Source organism: Brassica napus, chromosome A8 (assembly GCF_020379485.1).
Source record: "Brassica napus cultivar Da-Ae chromosome A8, Da-Ae, whole genome shotgun sequence".
NCBI lineage: Eukaryota > Viridiplantae > Streptophyta > Magnoliopsida > Brassicales > Brassicaceae > Brassica > Brassica napus.
In genome coordinates, this window is record NC_063441.1 from 486335 (window position 1) to 513417 (window position 27083).

The window sequence follows — 27083 nt, forward strand, 5'->3', positions numbered from 1 at the left end:
ACCGCGTTTCCGGCCGTGTTAACCGCGTTTTCGAACAAGGGTTATCACTAACGCTTTTAAACCACAACGAATGAAACACACTGTTTTCTAACATCTCAACGATTAAAACACTGTTCTTTAAAATCAAAAGTTCAATAAGTTTAATACAAATCACTTTAATTCTCAGTTTGTATACATCTAAATCTAATAAGACTATATCTTGTAGGATCATACGTGGCAGACAAAGAGTGGTCGTTCACCAGCAATCACAGCAAAGGCAGTAAAATTAGATTACTCAACATGTTTTCCCTGAACTACCCTCATCCGACAAAAAGATTGAGGGGTAGTAAAGGAAAGTATATATACCTATAAAGATGTCTTAAGGCTCCTCAGATCTAAAACGCAACCTTTCAGACCAAAACCTCATCCCCAAAGAGAGAAGGCAGTGAGATAGAAAACGAGTCTCTTCTCTTCCTTTATAAATCCCATTTTACAAATTACAAAATCTCCCTTTCCCTCTCTAATTCTCTCTTCTTCTTTGTATATATATATAAAAGCCTTCTCCTTTTCAAATCATTTGAGGGTTACGGAACCCTAGATTCGAGACTTGAGATCTGCAAACTAACGAAAGGTCTGATTTTGATTCTTACCCTCTGTTTCTAATTGGTTCAATCACTCGGATCTGGTTCAGTTTCCTCGTAGCTGTTTAGAATTGGATCTCAGATTCTCTCGATTAGTTTCAGCAAAAGCTGTCTATGTCTGATTGTGAAACAATTATTATCTGTCTCGTGGATGTTTGTAGATTCTCACGAGTTTCAATTACACTGTTTGTGTCGAGATCTAGCTGATTTGGTTGTGTTTAGGGATGGCTGAACAAGGAATGGAGGGGAGTCAACCAGTTGACCTTATGAAGCATCCTTCAGGGATTATTCCAACTCTTCAGTGAGTCCTCTCCTCTCTTGTCTATATAAACACCCTTTTTATAGATTCTTGAGTTTGTGTGTTTGTGGACTGACATGGTTATAACTTTTTGTCTGTTTTGTTTGTTTCAGAAACATTGTCTCGACAGTGAACTTAGACTGCAAGCTTGATCTTAAATCCATAGCTTTGCAGGCTCGCAACGCTGAATATAACCCCAAGGTTCGCATTCGTTTCTTGCTGTAGTAGTCATTAGTCTTTCTACAGCTCTGTATTTAAATGTGTTTTTTTTTCTCAGTTCAAACTAATTGTGTTTTTGTATTTTGAATATAGTTTAATCTTGCTTGTGTGTCTTGTTCCAGCGTTTTGCTGCAGTAATCATGAGGATAAGAGAGCCAAAGACTACAGCGTTGATCTTTGCTTCTGGGAAAATGGTATGTTATATATTGGCTTTATACCATTTCTTGATCTACCATGTTCATGTTTTAACATGTTGTCTACTGTTAGGTGTGTACCGGAGCTAAGAGTGAACATTTTTCAAAGCTGGCTGCGAGAAAGGTACACCAGTCTCATTTTCTTTTCGTATTCTAGGAACACTGTAAGTCATAACTTGATGTAATTGCAGTAGGTGTTTTATTTTCTACTATTGTTAAAGAACTCTTTTTTTGTTGTTGTTCAGTACGCTCGGATTGTTCAAAAGCTTGGCTTTCCTGCAAAGTTCAAGGTACTTAATGATCTATCTCTGATACAACATACACTATATATTGTTCCATTCGTTTTGTTATACAGTCTAGTAATGAAATTTTCTGTTTACGATATGCAGGATTTCAAGATTCAGAACATTGTAGGGTCTTGTGATGTCAAATTCCCCATTAGGCTTGAAGGTCTTGCATACTCTCACAGTGCTTTCTCAAGTGTAAGTGATCACCTCAAGAGTTGTATAGCATTAGATGGAGATAATTGGTCTGATGGTTCTCCTCTCTCTCCAGTACGAGCCTGAGCTGTTCCCAGGACTGATATATAGGATGAAACAACCAAAGATTGTGCTACTGATTTTCGTGTCAGGGAAGATTGTTATAACTGGAGCCAAGGTAAACTAATCTTAATTTCTCTCGGATGATTAACAAATTTTGTCATGAAAAAATACTTTGGTCATCTGATTAAATCCTTGGGTTGCACTTATTAGATGAGAGAAGAGACTTACACGGCCTTTGAGAATATCTACCCAGTTCTTACAGAGTTCAGGAAAATCCAGCAATGATAGTATGTAAGTTTCCAACATTCTTTTTTTTTTCATAGCTCTTGAATGAACCACAAGTGGTTTGATTATAGATCTTTTTTGTACAAGCAGAGCCTATACATCAAAAATCAAAGAAAACATGTTTGGATTGCCATGAACTAGAGATCCCAGTGGTGGCAAGCGCTTGGTGAGGTTAATTTCCTTCAACAAAGGACTTGGTTTGATTCAGATTGAAAACCAGAATCTGTATGTACAGAATGGAGATTCCAATTCTGTTTTTTTGGTTCTGAGTTTCTTCCAAGTATCATGTTTCCTGTAATGTTTGTTTTATTAGTGAACAGTACCCAAATTGTTAAAGAGTAACTTAGAACTTCTCTGCTAACCCTGTGTAATAAGACACCAAGACTCTGTAATAAACTCCTTTAAGCAGATTTGCAGTTTTAGTCTCTGAAATGTTTGGAGTATTAATTGATCTGTTTTAACGATTATTAAAGCGGTTTTTGGTGAATCTTTGATGGATTTAGGCAAGCATTTCATTGCTTATCATTTTGTCATATAAACACATAGTACTGCATAAGATAGCTTTTCATAATACATAAATGTAAAACAACAAACTATAGTTCATCAAAGTTATCTGAAGAAACAGATTGAATGGCTAGTAATTAACAGTGGACTTGATTGCATCCAATATCTGCACCAAACGTGAAGACCCATGATTAGATAATGCTTTTTTTTTAAAGGGGAAGATAATGAGGAAGATGAACTTGCCTTGTTCTTGGTGGGCATGTAGAATGGCTCAAACACAAGAGGGAATGGTGTGTCCAAACCACAAACTCTGCTTACTGGTGCTTCTAACTGCACACAAAACGGCAGTTAAAAAAACCACTTAATCTCTTCTAGATGAATTAAACCTTAAGCTTTTTACCTTCAAGAAGCAACGTTCGAGGATTGTTGCAGAGATCTCTGCTCCAAAACCTCCTGTCACAGGAGCTTCATGGCTTATCTGCAACCCCAAAGCCAAAAGCAATCCATAAGAACGACCACACAAAAACAAAAACCTGACAATTGCTTGAAACTTACAAGAAGCCTGCCAGTCTTTTTAACGGAGGCCTCAACTGTTTCTTTGTCCCAAGGCAACAGAGTCTTGAGATCTATCAGTTCACATGATATTCCTTCCTGCATTATTAATTCAAGACCCATGTTACTAACTTTGAACCAATTATCTTTCAATTGAAAGATAAAATCTAAAACCTTTTCCGCGTCCAGACAAGCTTGTTCCATCACAGTAAGCTGAGCTCCCCATCCAACAAGCGTTATGTCATTGCCTTCTCTAATAACCTGACAACAACCCCATCTTTTTCAGTCTAAAAGAAACACTTTTGATAAGTAAACATATTATAATACCTCGGCCTGTGATAAAGGTATCATATAGTCATGCTCTGGAACTTCTTCTACTGCTTGACGATACAGCCACTGAAAAGAAGAACAAAGCTTCTCAAGATTTACACTCGAGAAGAGAAGCTGATTTGTGGTGTAAGAGAGAAAGAGAAGTACCTTTGGTTCAAAGAAGACAACAGGATTTGGATCACGGATAGAGGACAACAACAGCCCCTTGGCTTCTCGTGGACTCCGAGGGATAACAACTTTAATACCAGGGACATGGCAGAAGAAAGCCTCAGGTGATTGTGAATGGTAATGTCCACCATGACCAACAGCCCCATACGGTGCTCTTATTGTAAGTCCTATGATAAAAGACCCTAATGAGTAAAAGAGATACTGATGGCAAGTTAAAGACAAGGTTTATACCTCCACAGTTGAATTGGTTACCACTTCGGTATCTGAACTTTGCAGCTTCATTAACAATCTGTGAGTTAAAACCTCTTATCAGAAACTCAGCAGTAGAAAAATCAAACTCTAAGGTGGGGAACACTCTTTTTACCTGATCAAAAGCAGGATAAATATAGTCTGCAAATTGAATTTCTACAACTGCTCGGTTTCCCTGTGAAGATCAAACACACATAGATGTCACAACTTCAGAAATATAAAGGAGACAAGAAAGAACTCACCATTGCTGCTAGACCAATACCAAATCCAACAATGCCCTGAAAGTGTATATGAATGGCTCATCAAGAACAATAAAGACTAGAGAAACACATGAAGGCAGGTGAAGGATTCAAAGATACATTACTTGCTCACAAAGAGGAGTGTTGAAGACACGGTTCTTCCCGAACCGTTCAGCTAATCCTGTTGTGCAGCGAAAGACTCCACCAAAGCCAACATCTTCCCCAAATACGTAAGAGCTTCCCACGAAAAAAAGAGAGTTCCAAAAGTCCAAAACAAGATCAGTCTGATGTCTTAAAGACAAAGAACTCAAAATGGTTTAGACAACAAGTAAATGAGAAACTTCAAGAAACAGGCTTTTGCTATCTCAAACACTTAAAGCTAAAGGATGAAGAAGAAGATCTTACCGAGGATCGGTTTCCAAGGCGATGTGAAGAGCTTGGTTGATCGCTGAGTATAGGTTCAACGACTTCACGGCTTCTGAATCACACGCCGTCGTGGAAATCATCCGTGATCCGTGAGCAGAGCCCGGAACAACTAGTTTCCGGCAGAATCTGCCTAAAAGAGACGCCATTTTTGCAAAAGATCAAAGCTTTCGACGAACCCACCAAACAATCAATCTGAGAGAGAGAGAGAGCTTTTATTTATTTATGGCAACAGTCTCAACCACTTCGTGAGAGAGAGAGAGATAAGATCAAAGCTGAGTCCTTTTAGATGAAAGTTAACAGATTTTTCTAAGTTAATCTCACGGAGTTATTGAAGAAGACGATACCCATGCCACGTAGGATCCGACACGTGAATCGATATCTTCGAGTTGCAACTGACACTTTTGTTTTAATTTTCAACAAAGTTTTTTTTTTGACAAAAATTTTCAACAAAGTTCTAGCTGCAAATCGGTCATTACAGCGGAACAATTCTTTAATGCTACTCAAACTGGTTTAAACAGGGGTAATTGTCAATAATCGCACATTTTGAAGTTTATGTCTAAAAAATAGCATTAAAAGGAAAAAGTCACAAAAATGACATTCATTAAAGGGTAAAATATCTCTAATAACCTTGGTTTAAAATTAAATAAACAAACAAAAATAAATAAAATAAAATAAAATAAAAATTTTTATAGTTTCAGATTATGTGTTTTCAGATTCAAAATTTTTATAATTTCTTTTTTGAAATTTTTTTTCGAATTTTTTTTTATTTTTTTTTTCAAAATCTTTTTCAAGATAGTTTTTCTTTTGCTTTTTACAGGAGATCGAGTCTCTTTTGTTACCTACAACTGATGAGCAACATCTAGTGGCAACAGTCCAAGAACTCCAAACATTTCACGTGATTCTCAACAGATGGAAAGAAGTTTTGATGGTAGAGAAAAGGAAAACTTTTTGGGAAGATCTCTACCGAAGTGATCAATCCAACCGAGTTTTTCCAGAGCCTGGTGTTGAGCCACAGCCTGCTGTTGAGCCACCCCAAAATTCCCCTCTTCATCAAGCAGAAGAGTCACCGCCTCAAAATGTTTTTCCTGGTGATCAGTCTCAGGAACATAATTAGTCTCAGGAACCGATTATAACCGGAAGTGGTGATCAGTCTCAGAATAACGTAGATCCTGAGAATCAGGAACATGATCCGTCTCAGAGTTTAAATAGCGGAGATCTTTTTAATGACTGGAACGAAATGAATAAGTCTCGTTCTCCTAGTCACGAAGAGCTAACGAATGTAGGAGGGAGTGGTGATACTCTCATTCAACAAGAGCACGAGGATGATGAGAGCACTGGGAGCCAAGAAGAGGACATGAACGAAATGAATAAAGAGCACGAAGAGCACCCTGATAAAGAGAACAAAGAAGAGGAAAGAGAAGCAGAAGAGCTTCGAAGAAGTAATCGTCTGAGAAAATCACCTAATAATTATTCTCCCAGCCTCATTAAGCCTAGTAAGTAATCATAACTGTTCTTGATACTTTAATTTTTTTTTTGAGTTTTCTATCAAGTAATACAATTTTATGATTGAAGCAGGAAAAAGGAGAAGGAAAAATGCAAGAAAAAAAAGAAGGACATAAGAGCACATTTATCCCACTTGTTTTTTTTTAACGCTGATTTATTATGATCTTACAATTATGATATAGGAAATATTACATAGACGATTCGACAACCGACAATACTACCTGCCTTATGAAGACCTACGTCTAACTGCATCACCTGAACCGTCCTATGAAGATCCACGCCTGGCCAGATTTACTTGCACAATGTTGAAGATCCCTTGCAAGCCTTTCCTCTGTAGTCTGCATAATTGTTTAATAAACCGCTCTCTCCAGGACTTGAAACCTAGATTTCCTGTAATCTGCAATAAATTGCATAGTCTGGGATTTGAACCGAGACCTGGGTGTAGAAACCTTTATACCTTAACGAATAGGCTACGGTGCTTCCACAGATCCCAGTTGTTTAGGGGGTGCTTATCAACTGTGGTCCCACAAAAATAATAAGCATCGCAGGTTCTGACTCCAAATTAAGCGCCTTGTTCTGTTTTGCAGACTCCACTGACACGTGGCGGCCCGTGATTGGTTTGTTTTTAATTTTTAATTTTTAAATTAGATAAAAAATCTTAAAAAAAAAAATTAAGCACCCTAATTGAGGTGCTAGGGTTAATGGTGCTCTTAGTCGATAGTTCTCAACAAATCTCCTAACTCTTCTATTTTAAACATTGATTTTCATTAATCACCATTAAATTAAAGACAAAAAAAAACATTTTATAATGTTATTCTAGATGAAATGGGCCAAGGAAAAAGGCCCAATTTAAAATTAGACAAGGGAAAGAGGTCCAGGAAAATCCAATTAACTTATCCGGATCGTTAAATCCAACGGTCAAGATTCACTCAGGTAACGTTAAAAGCACCCTCTCTCTCTCACTCTCTAGGAGATAAACCTACTTCTTGCTTCAGCTGCTCCCGTGTTTCTTATCCGTGGTACTTTACTTCTCCTCTTCTTCTTCTTCGCTTTACTTCTCTGTTAGTTTCGTACTCTTTTAACACATCTGAGCCTCTGCGTTTTCACCGGCTCCGTTCATGCTTCTGTGTCTATGTTTGGTGTTGTTATGTTGGATAAGATTTTGCTCTAAGCTTTTTAATATCCATTTCTATGAAGATTTTGGGTACTCTTGTTCATAATTGAATGGTTCTTTCCTTAGATTTTCAGTGGTGTGTTGTTCTTAGTGAGCTCTACTTAAAAAAAAATGTGTCGCCTTTCTTCTATTTTCTCTGATTTTCTTATGTGAATTTTCATTAGTTTAGTAGTTTCTTTGGTTTATTTTGATTATGTAAACCTTATATCGATGAAAATAAGAGCATTTTTTTTGTATATATCTTAGAGATGTTATCTGATTGTTGGATTGTCTGTGTTTGAAGTGAAAAGATGGCATCAACCTTCACTGCAACGTCTTCCATTGGCTCCATGGTTGCTCCAAATGCCCACAAAACGGATAAGAAGCTTATGAACAAGTTGTCTTCAAGCTCTTTCGGGAGGAGGCAGAACGTGTTCCCCAAGCTCAGAAGATCCAGTCCTGCAGTTGTATGTGCAGCCAAGGAGTTGCATTTCAACAAAGACGGGACTACCATCAGGAAGCTTCAAGTGAGTACCTTTTTTTTTTACTAACGGAAACTGTGTGCCCCTAAACTTTACTGCTGCCGCTAACTATTTGTGATTCATTGTTAAACCAGGCTGGTGTCAACAAGCTTGCAGACCTTGTTGGTGTTACACTTGGACCTAAAGGGCGAAATGTTGTTCTTGAGAGCAAGTATGGATCGCCAAGAATTGTTAATGATGGTGTGACTGTTGCAAGGGAGGTATGGAATCGTTCACCCTCTGATAATGATGTTTATTTATTTTTTATTGAAAAGACTCTTTTAACTTAGAACTTTCTGCTGTAGGTTGAATTGGAAGACCCTGTTGAGAACATTGGTGCTAAACTTGTTAGGCAAGCAGCTGCCAAGACCAATGACCTGGCCGGTGATGGTACCACAACATCTGTGGTTCTTGCACAAGGTTTTATTGCTGAGGGTGTCAAGGTATGTCTAATCTTCTTTTTCTTTCAGCTTTTTGAGATGAAACTCAAAAAGAATGGTGATCTTAATCTCTAAATTTGTTTGTCATTCAGGTGGTGGCTGCTGGTGCAAACCCTGTATTGATCACTAGAGGCATTGAGAAGACAGCAAAGGCTTTGGTAGCCGAGCTCAAGAAAATGTCTAAAGAGGTTACAACTTTTTCTAAGAGTCTCTTTCTTTGAATATTTGACAAAAGATTCTGAAAGTAGTCATGTCTGATGTAGGTTGAAGACAGTGAGCTTGCGGATGTGGCAGCTGTTAGTGCGGGTAACAATGCAGAAATTGGAAGTATGATCGCTGAAGCAATGAGCAGAGTGGGCAGGAAGGGTGTGGTGACACTTGAGGAGGGTAAAAGTGCCGAGAACGCTCTCTACGTAGTGGAAGGAATGCAGTTTGATCGCGGTTATGTCTCTCCTTACTTTGTGACAGACAGTGAGAAAATGTCAGTGGAGTTCGACAATTGCAAGGTAACTGTTTCTAAATTCTGAGTCCACTCCATCATAGTCTTGCAGCTGTTAACTGTTCTCTAATGGATTTTTTATTGTGTTGCAGTTGCTTCTTGTTGACAAGAAAATTACCAACGCAAGGGATCTTGTTGGTGTTCTGGAGGATGCAATTAGAGGAGGATACCCAATTTTAATTATCGCAGAAGACATTGAGCAGGAGGCGTTAGCGACCCTTGTTGTTAATAAGCTTAGAGGCACACTGAAGATTGCAGCTCTCAAAGCACCAGGATTTGGAGAGCGCAAGAGCCAATACCTTGATGATATTGCCATCCTCACTGGAGGTAATATCAATGTGCAGTGCTGAGCCATGTGTTTAGGCACAATCATTGTGGTTTTAATCTTGTCCTTGTTTTCTATCTGTGCTTGCAGCGACTGTGATTCGTGAGGAAGTTGGTCTTTCACTTGACAAAGCTGGAAAAGAGGTTCTTGGACATGCAGCAAAGGTTGTCCTCACTAAGGAGACTTCGACCATTGTGGGTGATGGGAGCACACAAGACGCAGTGCAAAAGCGTGTTACACAAATTAAGAACCTTATTGAGGTACCAGCTTGTAGTAGACTTATATGATCTCTACTTACTTTTTTTTGTCCAAACTGTACTTAACAGTAGTATGCTACTTTGGTTTGTGCAGCAAGCAGAGCAAGACTATGAGAAGGAAAAATTGAATGAGAGAATTGCAAAGCTCTCTGGTGGAGTTGCTGTGATTCAGGTTACTTACAAACCTCATTAATATTATTTAATATAAGAATACACTATGTTGGAGAGATATTAAGTAAAAGCTTTTATGTATTGGTTAAAAGGTCGGAGCACAAACTGAGACAGAACTCAAAGAGAAGAAACTGAGAGTTGAAGATGCTCTTAATGCTACAAAGGTGATTTGTTTTTTTTCTGAGCTTTTAATAAAGCTTGTACTCGTGAACTATACTGATCAGGATTTGTATTCTGCAGGCTGCTGTTGAGGAAGGAATTGTCGTTGGTGGTGGTTGTACTCTGCTTCGTCTTGCTTCCAAGGTTGATGCCATTAAAGCCGCCCTTGACAATGATGAAGAAAAGGTAAATTTGATCAAGGATTCTGTTTCTAATTCCTAAACCTTCAGGTCTTCTAACCTCTAACTTCTCTTACTTCAGGTTGGAGCGGACATTGTGAAAAGAGCACTGAGTTACCCTCTGAAACTGATTGCCAAGAATGCAGGAGTAAATGGAAGCGTAGTTAGCGAGAAGGTAGTTTAACAGAAAACCTTTACACACTTTTTGCTCTTGATTTACATCAGATGCTTTAAGAGCTCTCTTGTATACACTGGCAGGTGCTTTCTAACGATAATGTGAAGTTCGGTTACAATGCTGCAACCGGCAAGTACGAGGATCTAATGGCTGCAGGAATCATCGATCCAACTAAGGTCAGTTGTTTGCTTGCATAAACTGTCTTTGGCTTGCTAACAGATCCATGAACCTGAGTATGTTTTATTTGGGTTAGGTTGTGAGATGTTGCTTGGAACATGCAGCTTCGGTTGCAAAGACATTCTTGATGTCTGACTGTGTCGTTGTTGAGATCAAGGAGCCTGAGCCAGTTCCCGTAGGCAACCCAATGGACAACTCAGGTTGGTTTAGACATTCAAATACTTTTACTCTTCAGTGAATATCCTCCAAAACATTGATGTCTCATCACTGATTCTGTGTTTACTTCTCTCTTGTTTCAGGATATGGATACTGAGGAGATGGGGTAATAAAGTAACTCTGCCGGAAATTGATTCCTTCTAGCTTTTGTAATAGATGAGCAAGTTGTAATGATTTTGAACAAAAGAATGTGCTGTGTACTGAAATTTTGAACCAATCGTATGAATAAATCATAATTCCTTAGTAATTCAAAGTTACAAACCATTTTGCTATATATCACTTTTGAAAATTTACTTTCATTTCATATGAAAATCAATACAAATTGGCTGGAAAATGGATACAATTCCTCTCGAGTATATCATATCAAGCCTAGAAGAGACATAAAACTTTAGGTGGTGAACCACTTCTTGTTAAAGCCAAACAAGGAGTTGATTGGCGTTAATGGCACAAGATTCATCAAACTGCTTCATGAGTGTGATAAGCGTTGAGTACTATTCTTATTGCTCATCAAACGGTTACAATCTCAAGTCGACAAACGATGCCTTGAGCCATCAAATCCAGAGAACAAGCTCTCAGAATCAGTCTTCTTGAAGAGATGAACTCGACAAGCCTATTGATCGAGTCTAACCAAAACCGATCAACCACAAAAAAAGGTAACACTTCTATTTATATTCTTTCACTCATCCTCTGCTCTCTAACTGCCATCTCCTCTTGCCAGCTCAGCAACTCACAGCCACATCAGCTCTCCTGATGTTTTCCAGGTCTGGCACAGTGAGCTTCGTCCTTTTGCTTTCGTATACATAAATTCGCATCTCCCTTCCACTTGGATCCGTTTAATACATAGCAATCTTGTTTTCACTCGAAGTGATATGACAAACTATGCAACATGAGCCAAAGTGTGATTGGCTTTGGTCTCATGATTCCTATGTTGCAAACAAACAACTACTCAGGAAAAGATAAATCAAACTTGCTGTTACTTAAAGCCAACTTTGATAACATATGCTTCAAGCTTGACATGACACATAAGTAGAAAACTTAGACATGGAAAGTGCCAACACAATCATACACACAAAGTCTTATTGTTATAAATGAAAAAGAGCTGCTTCAAAGACAAGAACCTGTTCCAGACTGATATAAAAGTTGTAATGTAGACATTTGGTTTACATAGTGCATGTTAAACTCATATGCATAAGTAGATATCAACATACATAGTGATTGCTAGATTTGTAACAAACTCCATTAAAACGGTTTTGAAGAAACGAATGAAGTTAAAGATCTATACTTTTATATAAGCAGAGCATTTTCTAGAGAAGAAGAAAAGAATGCTTCAGTATGTACACAAATGCAGATTCTCCCTGTATATGGGATTACAATGCCTGGAGCCACCAGCTTTGTCCTTTGTCCTTTGTCCTTGGATCCTCCAGCAAAACTAAAATGGACAGATCAAAGGATAACACAGACACAGTTTTTCTCCCCATCAGAGTCAATATCATCTTCTCCACTGCAAGAAAAAATGAGATAACCACATCATTCCAAAAGAGTAAAGAATCTGATTCCATACAAATTATGACCAAACTAACTGTCCCTATATGTAAGAATCTCAATTTCAACACATAACTTTAACCAACCTGGTTTCGAATTCTCGAATCTCAGCAAGCTCTTTTATCCCCATCAAATCCACCCATTGTACCTTCTTCTTCTCCTTCTCCTTCTTATTAGAATCCACCTTTCTGAGACTACTTGTCAGAGTGAGAGTAGGACAAACAACTTGACATTCGTCTTCCTTTGCGTCCCCTTTTGAGTCTTCCCTAACATCATTCCTATGATCATCCACAACAGCCTCTTCATGACCATCATCGTCATCATTAGTGGCTGAAACAATATTTGTATTTCAAAGACTTGAGTATATGTCAAAGAAGTGCTTAGATAAACAGATTAATAAAAAAAAAAGGATCTTACAAAGCAAAACAGTCATCAAAACATGTAATGGGTCTTTGAAACAGTTGATCATCAATGGAGAAAATTTCTTACACCTCTTTCTCCGAGTTTAGCCCATTTGGTGTGAACAATAAAGTCTCTAACTTTGAGAGAAAAGCACACAGTTTGTTTAATTGTAAGAGAAAGATAGAGAGAGAGAGAAAAACACAGATAAACCCAGAAAAGGGGGTTTCAGACAAAACCCACAACTGAAAAAGAAAGAAGGTAAAGATTCCCTTTTGAGAAGGAACAAAAAGCAAAGATTGAGGAATGTGAAAAGGCAGATACTTTTCTGATTTTAGAGGGGACAGAGAAAGAATGCTACCAGTTTAAAAAAAACCCTTAAAAACTGATTTGATTTGATTTCCCTGAGAATAAGGAAATAGAGGAAGAAGAAAGAGATAATAAAGTGGTGGACTTGTACTAGTGTTGTTAAATATTCTCCCTTCCTTTATTATCTGGGAAGTTTGTTAATTACGGTTTGACCAAGAAACCAACCAAACTTTCACTGTACAGCGGACTAACCTTAAAAATAATAAAGAGGTTGCTTAATTAGAGCTGTAAACTGGGCGAGCCCATGTCCATTAGCCCATATCCATTTGTCCATTCATTGTTTGTGGACAGCAAAGTGACCATGTCCATTAAGAACCATGTCCATTAAAGACCATACCCACTAACACCCATATTTTTATGGGCTGCCATGGGGTCCATAATGACCATATAAAAAAATTTTAAATTTTAATTTATAAGCATACAATTATATATAAAAGTTCATAAAATTAAAATTCATCCATAAATTCAAAAGTACAACAATACATAAGTTCATAAATACAACAATTACGGTTTTGGCGGGAAAAATTGATTTTGCAGTTTTGGCGGAAAAACTTGATTTTACGATTTTGACGGAAAAACTCGATTTTGCAGTTTTGACGGAAAAACTCGATTTTTCAGTTTTGGCGGAAAAAACTCATTTTTGCGGTTTTGGCGGAAAACTCGATTTTCTGATTTTGGCTGAGAAACTCGATTTTTCGGTTTTGCCATGGGGTCTATAATGACTATATAAGAAAATTTTAATTTATAAGCCTACAATTATATATACAAGTTCATAAAATTAAAATTCATCCATAATTTCATAAGTACAATAATACATAAGTTCATAAGTACAACAATTTCAGTTTTGGTGAGAAAAATCGATTTTGCGGTTTTCGCAGAAAAACTCGATTTTCCGGTTTTGGCGGGAAAATTCGATTTTGCGTTTTGAAGAAAAACTCAACTTTGCGATTCTGGCGGAAAAACTCGATTTTCTGGTTCTGACGGGAAAATTTGATATTAAAATTTAAGCGAAAAAATCGATTTTACGAGTTTAGCGGAAAAACTTAAATTTTATAAACCTTAGGTTTTGTGACCATTGGACAGTCCACGTCCATAAAGCCCAAAACCAATAAAGACCATTTTCTTAATGGTCTTCCACATTTTGTCCAATAAAAACCAATGGGAAAAATGGGTTTGTCCATATTAAGCCCGTTTGTATATGGACATGGGTAACCATTGGACGGCCCGCCCATTTGACACCTCTATGCTTAATTGATTGATTGCCTCCAAAGGGAAAGGGCTTGTGGATAATTGTCTTTTCAGGTGTAAACTTATTCCAAAATGTTCATCTCTATCAATATATAAACAAACAAAAAAAGTCCACGAGAATCTTACTGTTTTATAATTATTGGGCCGTTAATATTGTTGGTGCCCATTGGAGATGATGAAAGGTTGGTCTTCTCCTACAATTCACACTAGAGTGTTTGCTTTTGTGAGGACTTAGTCCAGGCAACTGTTAATGTATCTATAGTTACAATATTTATGAACCTAAATGTGTTTACCCCTTAACGGCATTTCATCTCAGAAGTCAACTTGGGAATTTTATAATTCGAGCTTTGTTTGAGAAAGCATAATCAAAACACCACAGGGTTTCTTAAAGATACTAGAGTAGTCACACGTACAATCACATTGAGTAAACCAATGAAAATTAAAGATAATCCAGTCAAGAACATGTCATGAAACAGAATCTTATCTGCAGTACCTTCGGTGACTCGCAAACCATCAGGGATCATAATTGCAGTCAAACCCATCATCTTAAACCCTCTGAGATGCAACCCTGTTCGCTTGGCTGGACAAAAGAGAATAAAAAGAAACCAAATGCCAGAATCTTTTGAACACTCTGTTTTATCATAACAGTGAGTTGTCTTAAACTCACTTGCAGACACAAAGAAAGGGTTCAAAGTAGAAACACAAGGTACCATAAAGCTGATGTAATGGTCTAAGGATATAGTAACTAAGCTAGTTTGCATATATCCTCGTACTCAATGGACTTGATGACTCTCCCTTCATAGACACCTTTCTCAATCTGCACTTTAGCACAGAACTTCTCCGTATCCACGCCCAACAACTTCGCAACTGAACCACGATACGCCCCATTCACAATCTTCACCAACCCTCCAATCTGTGGAATCACAGTCTCAAGCTCCTCCTGATCAACTCGCAGCACATGCTTCGAATCAATCATCTCAATCTCCCCAACATAGTCATCAATCACCTTCCTCACAACCCCCTTCTGCTTATAGTACCCTTTATCCGCCAGAGCTTTACTCATCACCTTCACAACAATCCCTTGGAACAGCCAGTAAGGCTTGCGATTCATCCTCTCCTTCTTCCTCTCTTCCTCCTTCATCAACTCATCCAAAGCAGACCTTCTCTCTTTCTCCAAGTCTCCACCTTTCTTCCTCTTCTTCTCATCTCTCTCATTCTCTTCCTCCTCAAACACACGCTTCGAGCTCTCACCCGTAGTAACAACCTGTTTAGCCCCTCCACCGAGTGAAAACCCAACCTTAACAACACCACTCTTCAACCCAAAGTCTTCACCTTTCTTCTTCTCCTCACCCTCACCTTCACCTTCCTTGGCTCTCTCAATCTGTTTCTGAATCTCCCTCTCCTGCTTCTCCTCCTCAGCCAAGTCACTCTTCACCCTCTTATTCTTCAACCTCTCTTTAAAAATCGTCTCCGAGTCTCTATCAATATAAGTAATAAACCACCCTTTAGGCGTCTCCTCGACCTTACACTTCCCCGTCTTCCCCAAATACTTTATAAACTCCGTCAGCGTCGCCCACTCCGTCGAGTTCATGTGCACATGGTGCCTATCATTAATATACTCGTTGTACACCACGGTGGCGGCGATGCGAGAGAACCTGTGGCTCCGACGCATGAGATCGAGGAAGGTCTTCTCGAACTCCTCGGAGTAGCCTTGGAGGACGCGCCGCTGGTTCTGGCCGAAGACCTGCATCTGACGCTGGTGAGACTCGCTCATGCAGTGGCACTTGAACCCGTTCTCGTCGCGGCACTGCTTCTGGCACATCTGGCAGTACCACCGGAGCTTCTGGAGCCCTTTCGCCTTCATGCGGTTCGCGATCGCCTTCGGGGTGAGGAAATCGTTCTTGCCCATCGTTGAATCGAATCGAATCGAATTAGGGTTCTTTGGGGATTGGAATCTAGGGATTTCGAAAAATTCAGAAGGAAAATTTTCAATACCCAAATTAATATTTTCGCGAAGAATCGAAGAGATGGATGATTAGCGAAACTCACTAATGGGCCTATATAATATGTAGTAGAGCCTACACATTAGCCCATATGTGGTTCGGTTTCATCTATATTTTTGATGTGTGCGCGTAACCCAACTTTTACTCGGATGTATCCCATTCCCATCCAATACAGTTTCAATTGCTTGTTTTTGGTCAAACATTTTGTCTTCAATGCCTCTAAATTTACCCAAAATAATGGTTTGCATCATATTTTAACGGTTGGATATTTCATTATTTTGTACATAAAGTAAAAACAATTATCCGAAAATATCTATTACACTCAAAATATATAAAAATAAAAATAGTTCATATTTATGATAGTAATTTGCATATTGAGATTATTACAGTTATTATTATAACTAATATTTTTGGAATTATATTTATATTTAGGAACTAGGATACTACTTTGGTTTAAGAATATAAGTATTTAAAATTTTAAACTACCTAAATTTACCCAAAATAACCAAAAGTATACGGTTTGAATCATTTTTATCGAAAGTAACTACGTTATTACATGTTGGTTCGGTATTTTGTATAATATTCAAAATATCTAAAAATAAAAATATATTCAGGTTATAATATTAATTTGGGTATTGAAATTATTATAATTTATTATTATAACTAATATATTTATATTTAGGATACTTGCGGATACTCAACTTGTTCTTATTTTGATCGGGTTTGGAATCGGTCATTGGATTAGCAGTGCCAGTTTAGAACTCGTTCAAAAAATTTCACCAGGTAATTAGGGTCAATTTTCCCTTGATTATTTGAGTGTGGATATTTTGTTCACCTCCATTTGGTGCAACGTCCAATATTTGGTTTTTTATTTTTATTAAAAAGGATTAAAAGAAGCTATAGAAATTTTGTAAGTAGATTTGCGATTTCGTGTGGCTGCATAGGTTCAACCATCAACCTTAGCTTCGGTCTCCTCGTCCCACTTGAATGATCCACTTGACTTGGTGGCAGCCAATATTTCCTCAATGGTGATCGCTGAATTCGACTCGACCTTATGGGCATACTTCTCTGCATCTCCACAGTAATCCTAGTCCATTTCAAAACAAAAAGATTTTGTTACATCATGTGTACCTGTGATGTAGATTCATACCAAGAAACAATTTCATGGCCTTGCCAATACTTACTTGATCTGCATGCATGTTCCTCACAAACTTCTTGAACATGTCATAGTTTCTACTAAAAATTGTTTCCGACAATCGCAGGTACATGAAACTGTGCACTTTGAGTTTTGGCTTTCCCTTCGGGTTAGAACCGTTTGGTCTTGCATTAAGAAGAACCTGGTTGTAACCTTCCGCATTTTTAATTTCCGATGTGTTTGCACCAATCACTTCTATGCCTTCTTTCCACGCTTTGCTCAAGACCTTACAAAGACACCAAACAAAACAATGATTTACTAAGAAAACCATTTGAGAATAGTTACTTGTATGTTTGTAACTGTAATAAGACTCTTTTTTGGTGAATTACCGCTTTAACAAGTTCTTCGGGAGCAGATAAGGCTTCCTCTGAATAGTTGTAATATTTCATCTCAAGGCAACTAAAGTTGAGAAAGCAGTTGCGTTTGTATAGCATCCTAGCGATCGGACGGTAACCATCTCTGTCATAAAGGTTGTAATAACCAGCAGTTAGTTCTGCCCCGTGGCTGGGATGGTAGTACAGCCAGTGAACTCCTGAAACCTATGGTATATATAAACCGAGAATGTGATAGCAAGAAAAAAAAAAAGACAATTTGTGACATGTCAGTTCAAAATTTTGTATTCGAGCCGGATCTAAGAGTTTTGGGGGCGTAAACATTTCTTAAGAACTTGAAAATTAAAATTATATAATTTAAAGGGTTATGTCTATGTATATAACATTCAAATTTCTTGAGATTGTGCCCGGATCCGGCATGAGTGTTTATGTGTAGTACCTTGGCAACCAAGTCAATTTTGAGGCCGGTGAAGATCTTGTTGGCTTCTCTTAGGATTTGATCACCATGGAAGATAAGTTTGTTGGAGTACCATTCCAAGAAGAACTCCCCCTTCTCCGTTGTGTATGTCCCATTTTCCTTGAAAAATGTAGTTTCATCTGGCTTGCTGTTGTAATCTCCAAAATCTTCTTTTGAAAGATCCAACATCGAGTGTCCTGCCTTCTTTGCTGCATTCTCGAAATCTTTCTTCAAGTATTTGTCGTAGCACTGGTATTAATATCAACTCACTGTTTAGGATGGATATTTAGATTTGATCTAGAGCCAGATGAAACAATTAGTATATATATATATATATATATATATATATATATATATATATATATATATTCTGGAACCTGAAATTCTCCAATGCCGGGAAATGTCCACCTTTGATCTGATGGAAACGAAGGGTAACAAAGTTCTCCATTGGGTCCTAGGCCTACTTCAATTGCCCCTATCACACCGTCTTCTAGAAACTCTGCCATGTTTTCTTTGAAGCTATTCATGTAGTCACTGTATATCTGATAGTGCCATATGATTAGTGGAAACTAGGGTTGTTGCAATGGGTGAAAGTGCATGCAGACGTATTAATTGAATGAATGAAAGTCTCCTATTCAAAACTAATGAAGTAATATATAAAAGGTTAGAGTCAACTCACTCTCATTAGCAATTTGTTTTAAGTTGGAAGTCATAATTGAGCAAAATGACGCTATGTATTAATAGTTAATGTTACCATTCAAGCATATGATTTAGTTACCTGTATGGCAGTACGTTTTGTACCATTTACATCATCAAAGAGAGGTTCATTATCGACCCCAAGGCTGAGGCACTCGTCATTTCGAAAGCCTTTGCGGTCGGTGTAATAGATATCGGGATTCTCTTTGCCAACTTGGACTACCCAGCTCGGCAGAGAGGTGGTTTTTCTGTTTTGGCTGCTCTTGTGGAAAGACATAATGGCATGGATTTTGAGTTCCAAACGCTTGACCATCTTAAACAGCTCTTTGTAACCGTTCCAGTTATATTCCTTGGGGGCTTTGGACTCGACGATCCCCCACCACACATCGACCATCACACCATCGATGCAAGCCTCCTTCTTGAGACGCTTCAAGTTCCTTTCTGTAGTTTCTAATTCTGCGTGTTTGTTATCTTTAGCCACTATTCCAAACTGCATTCATACCAGTATATACTAGTTAGCTGCATTGTATATATATAATAGATTGCTCCAAACAATATATAGAGTAAAATACCAAAAAAATGTTTTTGTGTTTGTTTTACTTACAAGAGGAAGCACAATGTAGACAGGAACGTAGTTGAGAAAAAGCTTTTCCTTGCGATTTATGTCTTCCATTATTCCTCTAAAATCAGGAAAAAACAAAGTTCAGACTTTTTTTTCTTTGTATATATTTTTCTCTTCTATTTGTTCTTCATAAGTTTCATCAATATATCACGAGGAAGATCTAGGAAAATAGGAAGAAGACAGAACCGGATAATTTGCTAGAAAGATAATCGCTTAATTAATCAATATTTTCCCCAAAATAAATAAAAAATAAAGAAAGATTGGAGAGCATATGGCCAGATGTACTATTTAATTATTTGGACGTTCGAATTCAACTCAAAGATTATCGTATCTTGATTGAGACATTAACTAATCGCGTTCATAATTAAGAAGTACAGCTAGTGAAATATATTTTGAGTTAAATAAATAAAAATCGAGAAAAAAATCACAATAAACGCGGTATATTACAAGGAACCACGTCTATCTGTCTGGTCGGAAATTAGAAGTAGTTGACTTTTGAGTTAAACTGATGTATGCAGCATGCTCCACAGATTACAGGGCCAAGAAAAAACAACTTAATTAAGCTTTTTTTTTTACTGAAATTAATTAAGCTTTTCTTTAAGAAACATTCTTTTTTTTGTGCATAACCGAAATTCATCAAAAACCATCAAACTGGAGCCGGTACAGGTCCCAGACTCGGTACAAAGTCTGAAAGGGCTTTTTTCGCCAGGGTATCTTCAAAACATAGAAGTTCACAACGACAAAACCTAAACGATACAACATCAAAACATTGAGATAGGAAATAGATATCAGAGAGTATTCCATGGAGTTCAGAGATTCCAGTTCCATCTGCAATTGCTGCCACCAGTTGCAAGGAATCCGATTTAAAAACCACACTTCTCATCTGTAGGTCGATGGCGTGTTCCACCGCTGCAAGCATTGCTAGTCCTTCTGCCATGATGGACGAGATCACAAATGCTGATGATTGACTGTGAGAACTGATTCTCTCACTTTGATTCCGGGAGAAACTCCACGCCATTCCAGCCGTGTGAGTTTCCTTCTTCCAAGCTGCGTCCGATCGACAAGTAATTTCCACAGCTAGCGTGTCTTGGGGATGAGGTTTCCTAAGAATTAAAGGTAACTCAAAGGATTGGGCATCTTGCCATTCCTTAGCATCTACCATAGCCTTTAAGATAGTCTCTTGAGCAGTGAAAGATCTTTGTTGAAATATTTTTTGATTTCTAGCAGACCAAATAGACCAGATGATCCAGGGGGCCAGAGGGCATCTTCCTAGGCCGACCGGAGGGAGAACCGTCAGTTGGAGCAGTCGTTGCCATTCCTCGTTGAAACTGTTCTGAGACAGAGGAGCGAAACCTCCAGAAAAAGGTACTAACTCCCAGACTCTTAGAGCAAAAGGACATTGGAAAAATAAATGTGTAATGGTTTCATCACTTCCACAATGAGTGCATTTAGCTCCTGTTAGGATATGTCTTGCTTCTAGTCTGTCACCAACCGGGAGAGCTCCATGTTTGATTTTCCAGATGAATAGCTTGAGCTTAGGGGCTGTTGTGATCTTCCAAACTTCATTTAGCCATTCTTGTGTGATTGTTGCCTCTGAATTGTTGTCGAGTTGCTGTTGATGTTTTTCCCGAGCTGAGTAATATCTTGTCTTAGTTGTATAGGCACCAGACTTGTGTTTCAACCAAATTAGTTTGTCTTCTCCGCCCTTCTTGCTTGGTTTAATGCTAAGAATGTTTCCCAATAGGAGAGGAAATGATCGTTCAATTTTCTGTCTGTCCCAGTCCTTAGTCTCGCTAGACATAAGATCTGATACTCTTAGATTAGTTTCTACTTCAGGGGCTGGACCCACTGGTCTTTCAGGACCTACTGTAGAAAGCCAATCATCATTCCAACCTGAAACATTTTTGCCATTTCCGATAGCCCATCCTAATTGCTCTTTAATGAGGTCACTTCCTATCATTATACCTCTCCAGCCGTGAGAACATGAAGCTGGTGTGGTAGCCTGAAGAAACTCTTGATCTTGGAAGTATTTTCCTTTGAGTACTCGAGCTAACAAGCAGGAGGGGTTATCCATAATACGCCAGCTGAGCTTAGCTAACAGGGCATCGTTGAAGGCTTGTATGTCTCTGAAACCTAATCCTCCATCCTTCTTGGACTTAGTCATAGTATCCCAAGACACCCATGACATTTTCCTGGTTCCTGTGTTAGAATCCCACCAAAACCTTGTCAACTCAGATTGTATTCTTTTACATAAGGACTGAGGTAGCTTGAATCATTGCATAGAGTGATTAGGAATAGCAGACAAAACGCTTTTGAAGAGGGTCATTTTCCCCGCTGTAGATAGATGTCTTGTAGAATAACCTTTAGCTCTCAGTCGGATCCTTTCCATAATAGACGTAAATAGGTCTCTTTTCTTTCTTCCAAAATGCTCAGGAAGTCCTAAATACTTCCCTGATCCTCCCTCCTTTTGAATGCCAAGCGCAGATTTAATCTTATCCTTTAGCTCTTGGAGAGTTTGGTTTGAAAACGTTAGCCCTGATTTTTGGTGGTTGATCTTTTGCCCTGATGCTTTCTCATAAAGAAAGAGGATCTGTTGGAGCGTGGTCACACTTCTGGTGTTTGTTCCACAGAAAAAGAGGGTATCATCAGCAAACAATAGGTGCTTAACTCTAGGGCTGTTAGTGGCCACCCTAATACCAATCAGCTTTCTTTCTTCTTGCGCTTTTCTACACAATCCAGACAAGACCTCGCTGCAAAGGATAAAAATATAGGGCGAGACGGGGTCTCCTTGACGAATTCCTCTCTGAGGTTTGACTCTTCCTTGCGCTGATCCATTAACCAGGAATGAGTAGGAGACAGTTTTGATGCACTGCATAATCCAGTTAATCCAAATGCTATGGAAGCCTAGATGGATCATAACCTCTTCGATAAAATCCCATTCAAGCCGGTCATAAGCTTTGCTCATATCAGTTTTCACTGTCATTGAGCACCGCTTGGAGGCCTTGGAGGTTTTCAGAAAATGGAGGACTTTATGGGAGATGAGGATGTTATCAGTAATGGCCCTCCCTTGTACAAAGGCAGATTGGTTCTCATACACCAAATCCAGAAGGATTTGTTTGAATCTGTTGGCTAATAGTTTAGAGACTATTTTGTAATAGACGTTGCAAAGTGCAATTGGTCTGTAGTCCGCCACTGTTTTAGCCCCAGTATTCTTAGGAATTAGTCTGATATGGGTGTCGTTTAAGGATCTCGGCCAGACGCCGGAAGAGAAGAAGCCCTGGATCTCATATACAATATCAGGTCCAACAGTGCTCCAATTTTCTTGGAAAAAACTTGCAGAGAAACCATCCGGGCCTGGAGCCTTGCCCGGATGGATAGCAAGTAATGCCAAGTGGATTTCAGCCGCAGTCGGGATGGTGATAAGCTCCTGGTTTGTTTCATAGGAAATCTTGTTATTAAGCGCTTGTGAGACAACTTGTCTTCTATCACCAGGAACAGTTTTGAAGAGGTTGTTAAAATAGGCGACAATAGTTCCTGTAATTTCTTTTTCTGTGAATAGCGGTACGCCTTCCGCATTTTCCATTACAGAGAAGTTGTTGATTGTTTTGCGGCCTTTAGTAATAGCATGGAAAAATCCTGAGTTTTTATCTCCCAAGCTAAGCCATAAGTTTCTGCTTCTTTGCTTCCAATAGGATTCTTCAGCCAAATAAGCTGCTTTTAGATCAGCATTAATCTTATTAAGCAGAGCAACGTCATTTTGAGGGCAGATCATCGCTTGCTCTAGTTCTTCTTTCCATTTATGAATGAGACTTTTGCTGTTCCTGTGCTGTTCCTTGTTCCAAAGGACAATGGCTTTCCTAGTTAATCCAATCTTAGATTGTACAGAGCAGCGGCCTGCACTTTCCCAAGTCTCCTCCGCTAGTTTTTTCACTTCTGGATTATCTTTTAATCTTCTGTCGAACCTGAATAATCCTTTTCCTTTTTTCCTTGTCAGGTCGAAGCAGGTGAGATCGGTTTGTGGTTGGACCCTTCATACTTCAAATATTCGCAGCTTCCTGAGTGAAAAAGCTCAAACCAGTGGCTATTGGCAATCGATCTGTCCAACCGGCATCTCACGACATCATCTCCACTCACTCCTCTCCAGGATAAGAAATCTCCAGTGTGGGGAAGGTCAAAGAGGTCACATTCAGACATGAATGTTCTAAAGTCAGCAAAAGACCCTTCAGGTCGAATTTTTCCTCATGTTTTCTCTTGGTTATTGAGTATATCATTGAAATCTCCTGAGAGAAACCATGGAGAATCTCTTGATAGCGCTAGAGTAGTAAGTTCATTCCATAGTTGTCTTCTCACAAGGTAATCAGTATCAGCATAGATAAAGGTTGCAAAGAACCGTTTATTTTCATACATGATCTCTGTGTCAATGTAATTCTTACAGAAAGATAAAACCACTAGATCAATCCCTTGTTTCCAAAAGAGTGCTAACCCGCATGCACCATGTCCTGTAGGTGGAATGAGACTTGAATGTGGGTAGTCCAACGAAGAGCATTTCCGGAGCACGAACTCGTTGGGATTTTTCGTCTCCGAGAGGAATATAATATCAGGAGAGAAACGTTTCCGGATCTCTCTAAATTTCTGGACTGTCTGGGAATTCTCCACCCCACGACAGTTCCAGCTCACAATTTTTAAGGAATTGGATTTAGTAGATTCTGAAAATCCACTTTCCTTTTTGTTATTCCAGGTATAATCCGAGTTGGAGGCTGAGAGGTTGCAGCAGAGCTACGTGTCACTGTAGTCGCTCTATTTGTAGTAGCTCCTCTTGTTGAAGAAGAGGGAGCACTGCGTCTTTTAGGTGATATCCTGATCTGAGTAGTTTTCTTTTCTTTGAAGTTTGCCCTGCAGTAACTCCGAGTGGGTTTGTTTGCTTCTTATTCTTATTCAGTGGGGGTCTACCCAATCTTTTCTTTGCAGGAACTCTCTCAGAATCATCCGTTGGAATCGTAACAGGATGAGCAGGTACAAGCCTAGCCAGCGCTGGTACTCGTTCTGCAGAGGGTTGATCCTCATTGCCAGTCCTAGTCTCAGGGGTTGCTGTTGCAGTAGCAGCAATTACCATATTCCTGATTACTTCCTCAGTTTCACCATGTTCCTCTGCATATCTCATCCTTTCTCTTCGGGCAGCACTTTCAGAGGGGTCAGCAACATTTACATATTGAATCATAACTTCTCTGAGTTCCTCTCTTGCGTCATTGATAGCTTCCAAGGAAATATTAATTGGCAGGTTAGGATTTTGGCTTGTCCTTTGGTGTCTGGCCTGAGGGGAGGAGTTTCTCTCTGTCCTTTGAGCAGAGGAATGTAGTAGGGAGTTAGATGGAAATGTATGTTCCTTCTCCCGTGTTATAGAATTCTCGGGAACTCTGGAGTGAGAGGCTTCTGGGGCAGGTAGTCGTCTCCCTGAGTCAACCCACCTAGGTCCATTTTGTCTTTGGCTAACCTGGCTCGAATGGGAGCGATGGCTAGGAGAGTAGTTTCGAGTTCTGGAGTATGAGTAATTTTCGACTCTCCTACTAGTTTCATAGGGTCTTCTATCTTCACTGTTCCGGTGAGAGTAGTGGTGTAGACCAGTACCAGCTCGTCTTGCATCTCTCATAAAGCCAGATGATTGTCGGGTCTCATCCTTCCTAGGCAGGTTTTCGTCATGAGGATGATCAAGCTTTTTGTGAGGGGGAAGTTCTCCTCGTTTAAGGTTAAAGTCTCCCTTAAATTCCTCACGTTTCATCTTTGGGGAGGGGTTTTGGGGACAGTCCTCACGCTCATGATCCAGTCTGTAGCATATTTTGCAGAATTTTTCAAGCTTCTCATAAACAAGAACTGCATTTACTTCATCACCGTTGCGGAACTCCAGAGTAGTTTGGAAAATTAGCGGTTGGAGTCCATTGATGTAACATCTGAGCCTTGCTTTTGAAGCTGTGATTTCCCAGCAATCAAAAGTACCTATATCAGCACCTATGCCTCTCAAGATAGCTTCATTCCACAGATGTTCCGGCACATCTTGGACTTGGATCCAAAAAGGGATCTGAGATGGAAAATTTGGGGATACCGTTGGTTCCCACCTTTGGATTATAAACATCCACTTAGCAAAATGGTAAGGACCATTATCTAGTACTTTTTCTAAATCTTCATCTGAGGCGAACTGAAACTGAAATCTTCCTTGGCCTAGGTCTGAGCCCACCGGTCTAGAGGAGCATTTCCATAGATCTCCAAGGAAGGGAATCAGAGACCAAAGTCGTTGGGCCTTAGGGTTCGTGACTCTTCCAATCAGTGTGAGCTCGTGTCTTTTGAGGAGTTCTGAGTTGTCAAAGTCAGGTAATATAACTCTTCCTTTTCTGGGGGGAGAGCCTTTACTTGCAATGTTTTTGCCTTTTTCAGCATAAGATAGTCTTCGAGCCATGCTTAACCTGACTGTAGTTCCTCTTCAAGTTGTAGGTGTAGATAAAGTTCTCCGCAAAGCGGGAAGGTTCTTAGATAGAATCTAGATAGGTTCACTGCTTATACAACAGAGACTTGTAAACAATATAGAAATCCATGAAAACCGGGTGGAGATACCTTACCGGAGAAGAGAGTCGGACCCGTCGACCGGAGTCGAGGGCTTGAACCCGGTGTTATGAAAGCATATATTCAATTTATAAGGGGTATTATAAGAGTTGTATAGGTTTATAAATCAACTAAAAGAGTCTATAACCATTTAGAAAGCTTTATAAAACAACTTATAATGGTTTGTAATAGTTTATAAGGGTTTATAAAGGTATATAAATAATTTATAAGGGTTTATAAAAATAATTTATAAAATTGATACACCATTATAAAATAATTTATAAGGGTATGTAAAATTATTTGTAGGAGTCTATAAACCATTTATAAAGACATATAAGATTTGTAAGTCTGACAAAGGAGGTTTCTTCGTTCGTGGAGCTGAAGCGGTGGGGTCTGAAGCGGTGGAGCATTGTTCGCTGTCCGCATGTGCCTCAGAATCTGCCACGTATCATCATCTCTTTATAAAACATGCACGTGTTCTTTATTTTTATGAATTTAATCTTGTGTATCAAAGTGTTGGGCTTTAAGCCGAAAGACTTGTGCCCATAATTTCAGCCTATGAGGCTTAAATGAAAAGAATGTTGACAAAAAAAAGATTTATAAGGGTTTATAAAAGATTTTAATGGGTTTTGAAGAGTTTGTATAGGGTTTACAAAAAAATATAAAGGTTTTATAAGACTTTATCAAAAGATTTATAAATAGTTTAGAGAGTCTTTTTAAGCTGTTAGAGAAATATCTATTCAGCCAAAAAACATATCAGAAGAATCAGGTTAGTGGTATTTTGAAGTGTTAGAACTTTTTATTTCATGAAATCAGGTGTAGAGTGGTATATTAAGAAATGAAGCATTGTTAAAAGATAGTTGCTTGTTACTAGTACTTAATCTGAAGGATGAATGCTTCTTGAGACATTAAGAAACATACATTCAGAAAGAAGTCGTTATAGTCTTCTTTGAGTGTGAATTCAGCTGAATCAAACCGCCAAGCAAGAGGAGTAGAAGGCATCATCATCATAGAGCCATGGCGGATTGGGGAGCACCAAGTTGATGAGCTCTTCAAGCAATCAGTAGATTTGGGATATTTTATTTTGATTTACAAGAATGTATAAATTGATTCATATAGGTTTATAAATAGATTTGTAATACTTTATAAAATATCTACTGCAGTCTATAAGTTAATTATAAATATTTATAAACTAATTTATAAAGCTTTGTAAATCATTTGAATCTAG

At 38.7% G+C, this 27083-nt stretch overlaps 6 protein-coding genes across 9 annotated transcripts; 2 read left to right on the top strand and 4 right to left on the bottom strand.

Moving 5' to 3' along the window:
* The first annotated feature begins 350 nt into the window (after nucleotides 1–350).
* On the top strand, nucleotides 351–2590 carry LOC125577229 (TATA-box-binding protein 2-like). The gene is made up of 10 exons (XM_048738412.1): nucleotides 351–610; nucleotides 843–921; nucleotides 1032–1119; nucleotides 1260–1331; nucleotides 1405–1455; nucleotides 1577–1621; nucleotides 1721–1813; nucleotides 1887–1988; nucleotides 2084–2164; nucleotides 2249–2590. The coding sequence occupies exons 2-9, from the start codon at nucleotides 845–847 to the stop codon at nucleotides 2156–2158; spliced, it is 603 nt and encodes a 200-aa protein (XP_048594369.1). The 5' UTR covers nucleotides 351–610; nucleotides 843–844; the 3' UTR covers nucleotides 2159–2164; nucleotides 2249–2590.
* A 62-nt stretch (nucleotides 2591–2652) lies between these two features.
* LOC125577228 (2-oxoisovalerate dehydrogenase subunit beta 1, mitochondrial) lies at nucleotides 2653–4923 on the bottom strand. 2 transcript variants are annotated; one of them, XM_048738411.1, is made up of 12 exons: nucleotides 4606–4923; nucleotides 4326–4437; nucleotides 4204–4239; nucleotides 4077–4136; nucleotides 3944–4001; nucleotides 3692–3879; nucleotides 3542–3610; nucleotides 3389–3475; nucleotides 3218–3313; nucleotides 3063–3140; nucleotides 2906–2992; nucleotides 2653–2828 (listed from the first exon to the last, which is right to left on the bottom strand). In XM_048738411.1, the coding sequence occupies exons 1-12, from the start codon at nucleotides 4770–4772 to the stop codon at nucleotides 2793–2795; spliced, it is 1074 nt and encodes a 357-aa protein (XP_048594368.1). In that variant the 5' UTR covers nucleotides 4773–4923; the 3' UTR covers nucleotides 2653–2792. The 2 variants fall into 2 exon arrangements, with proteins under 2 accessions (XP_048594368.1, XP_048594367.1); XM_048738410.1 differs by having other exon boundaries at nucleotides 3944–4136; nucleotides 4606–4909.
* A 2113-nt stretch (nucleotides 4924–7036) lies between these two features.
* Nucleotides 7037–10648, top strand: LOC125577231 (ruBisCO large subunit-binding protein subunit beta, chloroplastic). 3 transcript variants are annotated; one of them, XM_048738414.1, is made up of 15 exons: nucleotides 7037–7148; nucleotides 7587–7809; nucleotides 7899–8024; nucleotides 8109–8246; nucleotides 8336–8431; nucleotides 8507–8749; nucleotides 8835–9069; nucleotides 9158–9327; nucleotides 9419–9496; nucleotides 9588–9659; nucleotides 9736–9840; nucleotides 9916–10008; nucleotides 10092–10184; nucleotides 10262–10385; nucleotides 10485–10648. In XM_048738414.1, the coding sequence occupies exons 2-15, from the start codon at nucleotides 7594–7596 to the stop codon at nucleotides 10496–10498; spliced, it is 1803 nt and encodes a 600-aa protein (XP_048594371.1). In that variant the 5' UTR covers nucleotides 7037–7148; nucleotides 7587–7593; the 3' UTR covers nucleotides 10499–10648. The 3 variants fall into 3 exon arrangements, with proteins under 3 accessions (XP_048594371.1, XP_048594372.1, XP_048594370.1); XM_048738415.1 differs by having other exon boundaries at nucleotides 7138–7190; XM_048738413.1 differs by lacking the exon at nucleotides 7037–7148 and adding an exon at nucleotides 7211–7333.
* An 862-nt stretch (nucleotides 10649–11510) lies between these two features.
* On the bottom strand, nucleotides 11511–12906 carry LOC106360357. The gene is made up of 3 exons (XM_013799939.3): nucleotides 12361–12906; nucleotides 12030–12273; nucleotides 11511–11902 (listed from the first exon to the last, which is right to left on the bottom strand). Exons 1-3 carry the CDS (start codon nucleotides 12410–12412, stop codon nucleotides 11845–11847), a joined length of 354 nt encoding a protein of 117 aa, XP_013655393.2. The 5' UTR covers nucleotides 12413–12906; the 3' UTR covers nucleotides 11511–11844.
* A 1415-nt stretch (nucleotides 12907–14321) lies between these two features.
* LOC125577232 (KIN17-like protein) lies at nucleotides 14322–15979 on the bottom strand. Its single transcript, XM_048738418.1, has one exon. The coding sequence runs from the start codon at nucleotides 15866–15868 to the stop codon at nucleotides 14705–14707; it is 1164 nt and encodes a 387-aa protein (XP_048594375.1). The 5' UTR covers nucleotides 15869–15979; the 3' UTR covers nucleotides 14322–14704.
* Nucleotides 15980–16735: 756 nt separating this feature from the next.
* LOC106358621 (beta-amylase 5-like) lies at nucleotides 16736–19701 on the bottom strand. The gene is made up of 7 exons (XM_048738416.1): nucleotides 19247–19701; nucleotides 18725–19132; nucleotides 18324–18488; nucleotides 17929–18195; nucleotides 17487–17696; nucleotides 17147–17383; nucleotides 16736–17049 (listed from the first exon to the last, which is right to left on the bottom strand). Exons 1-7 carry the CDS (start codon nucleotides 19313–19315, stop codon nucleotides 16909–16911), a joined length of 1497 nt encoding a protein of 498 aa, XP_048594373.1. The 5' UTR covers nucleotides 19316–19701; the 3' UTR covers nucleotides 16736–16908.
* Between the last annotated feature and the right edge of the window lie 7382 nt (nucleotides 19702–27083).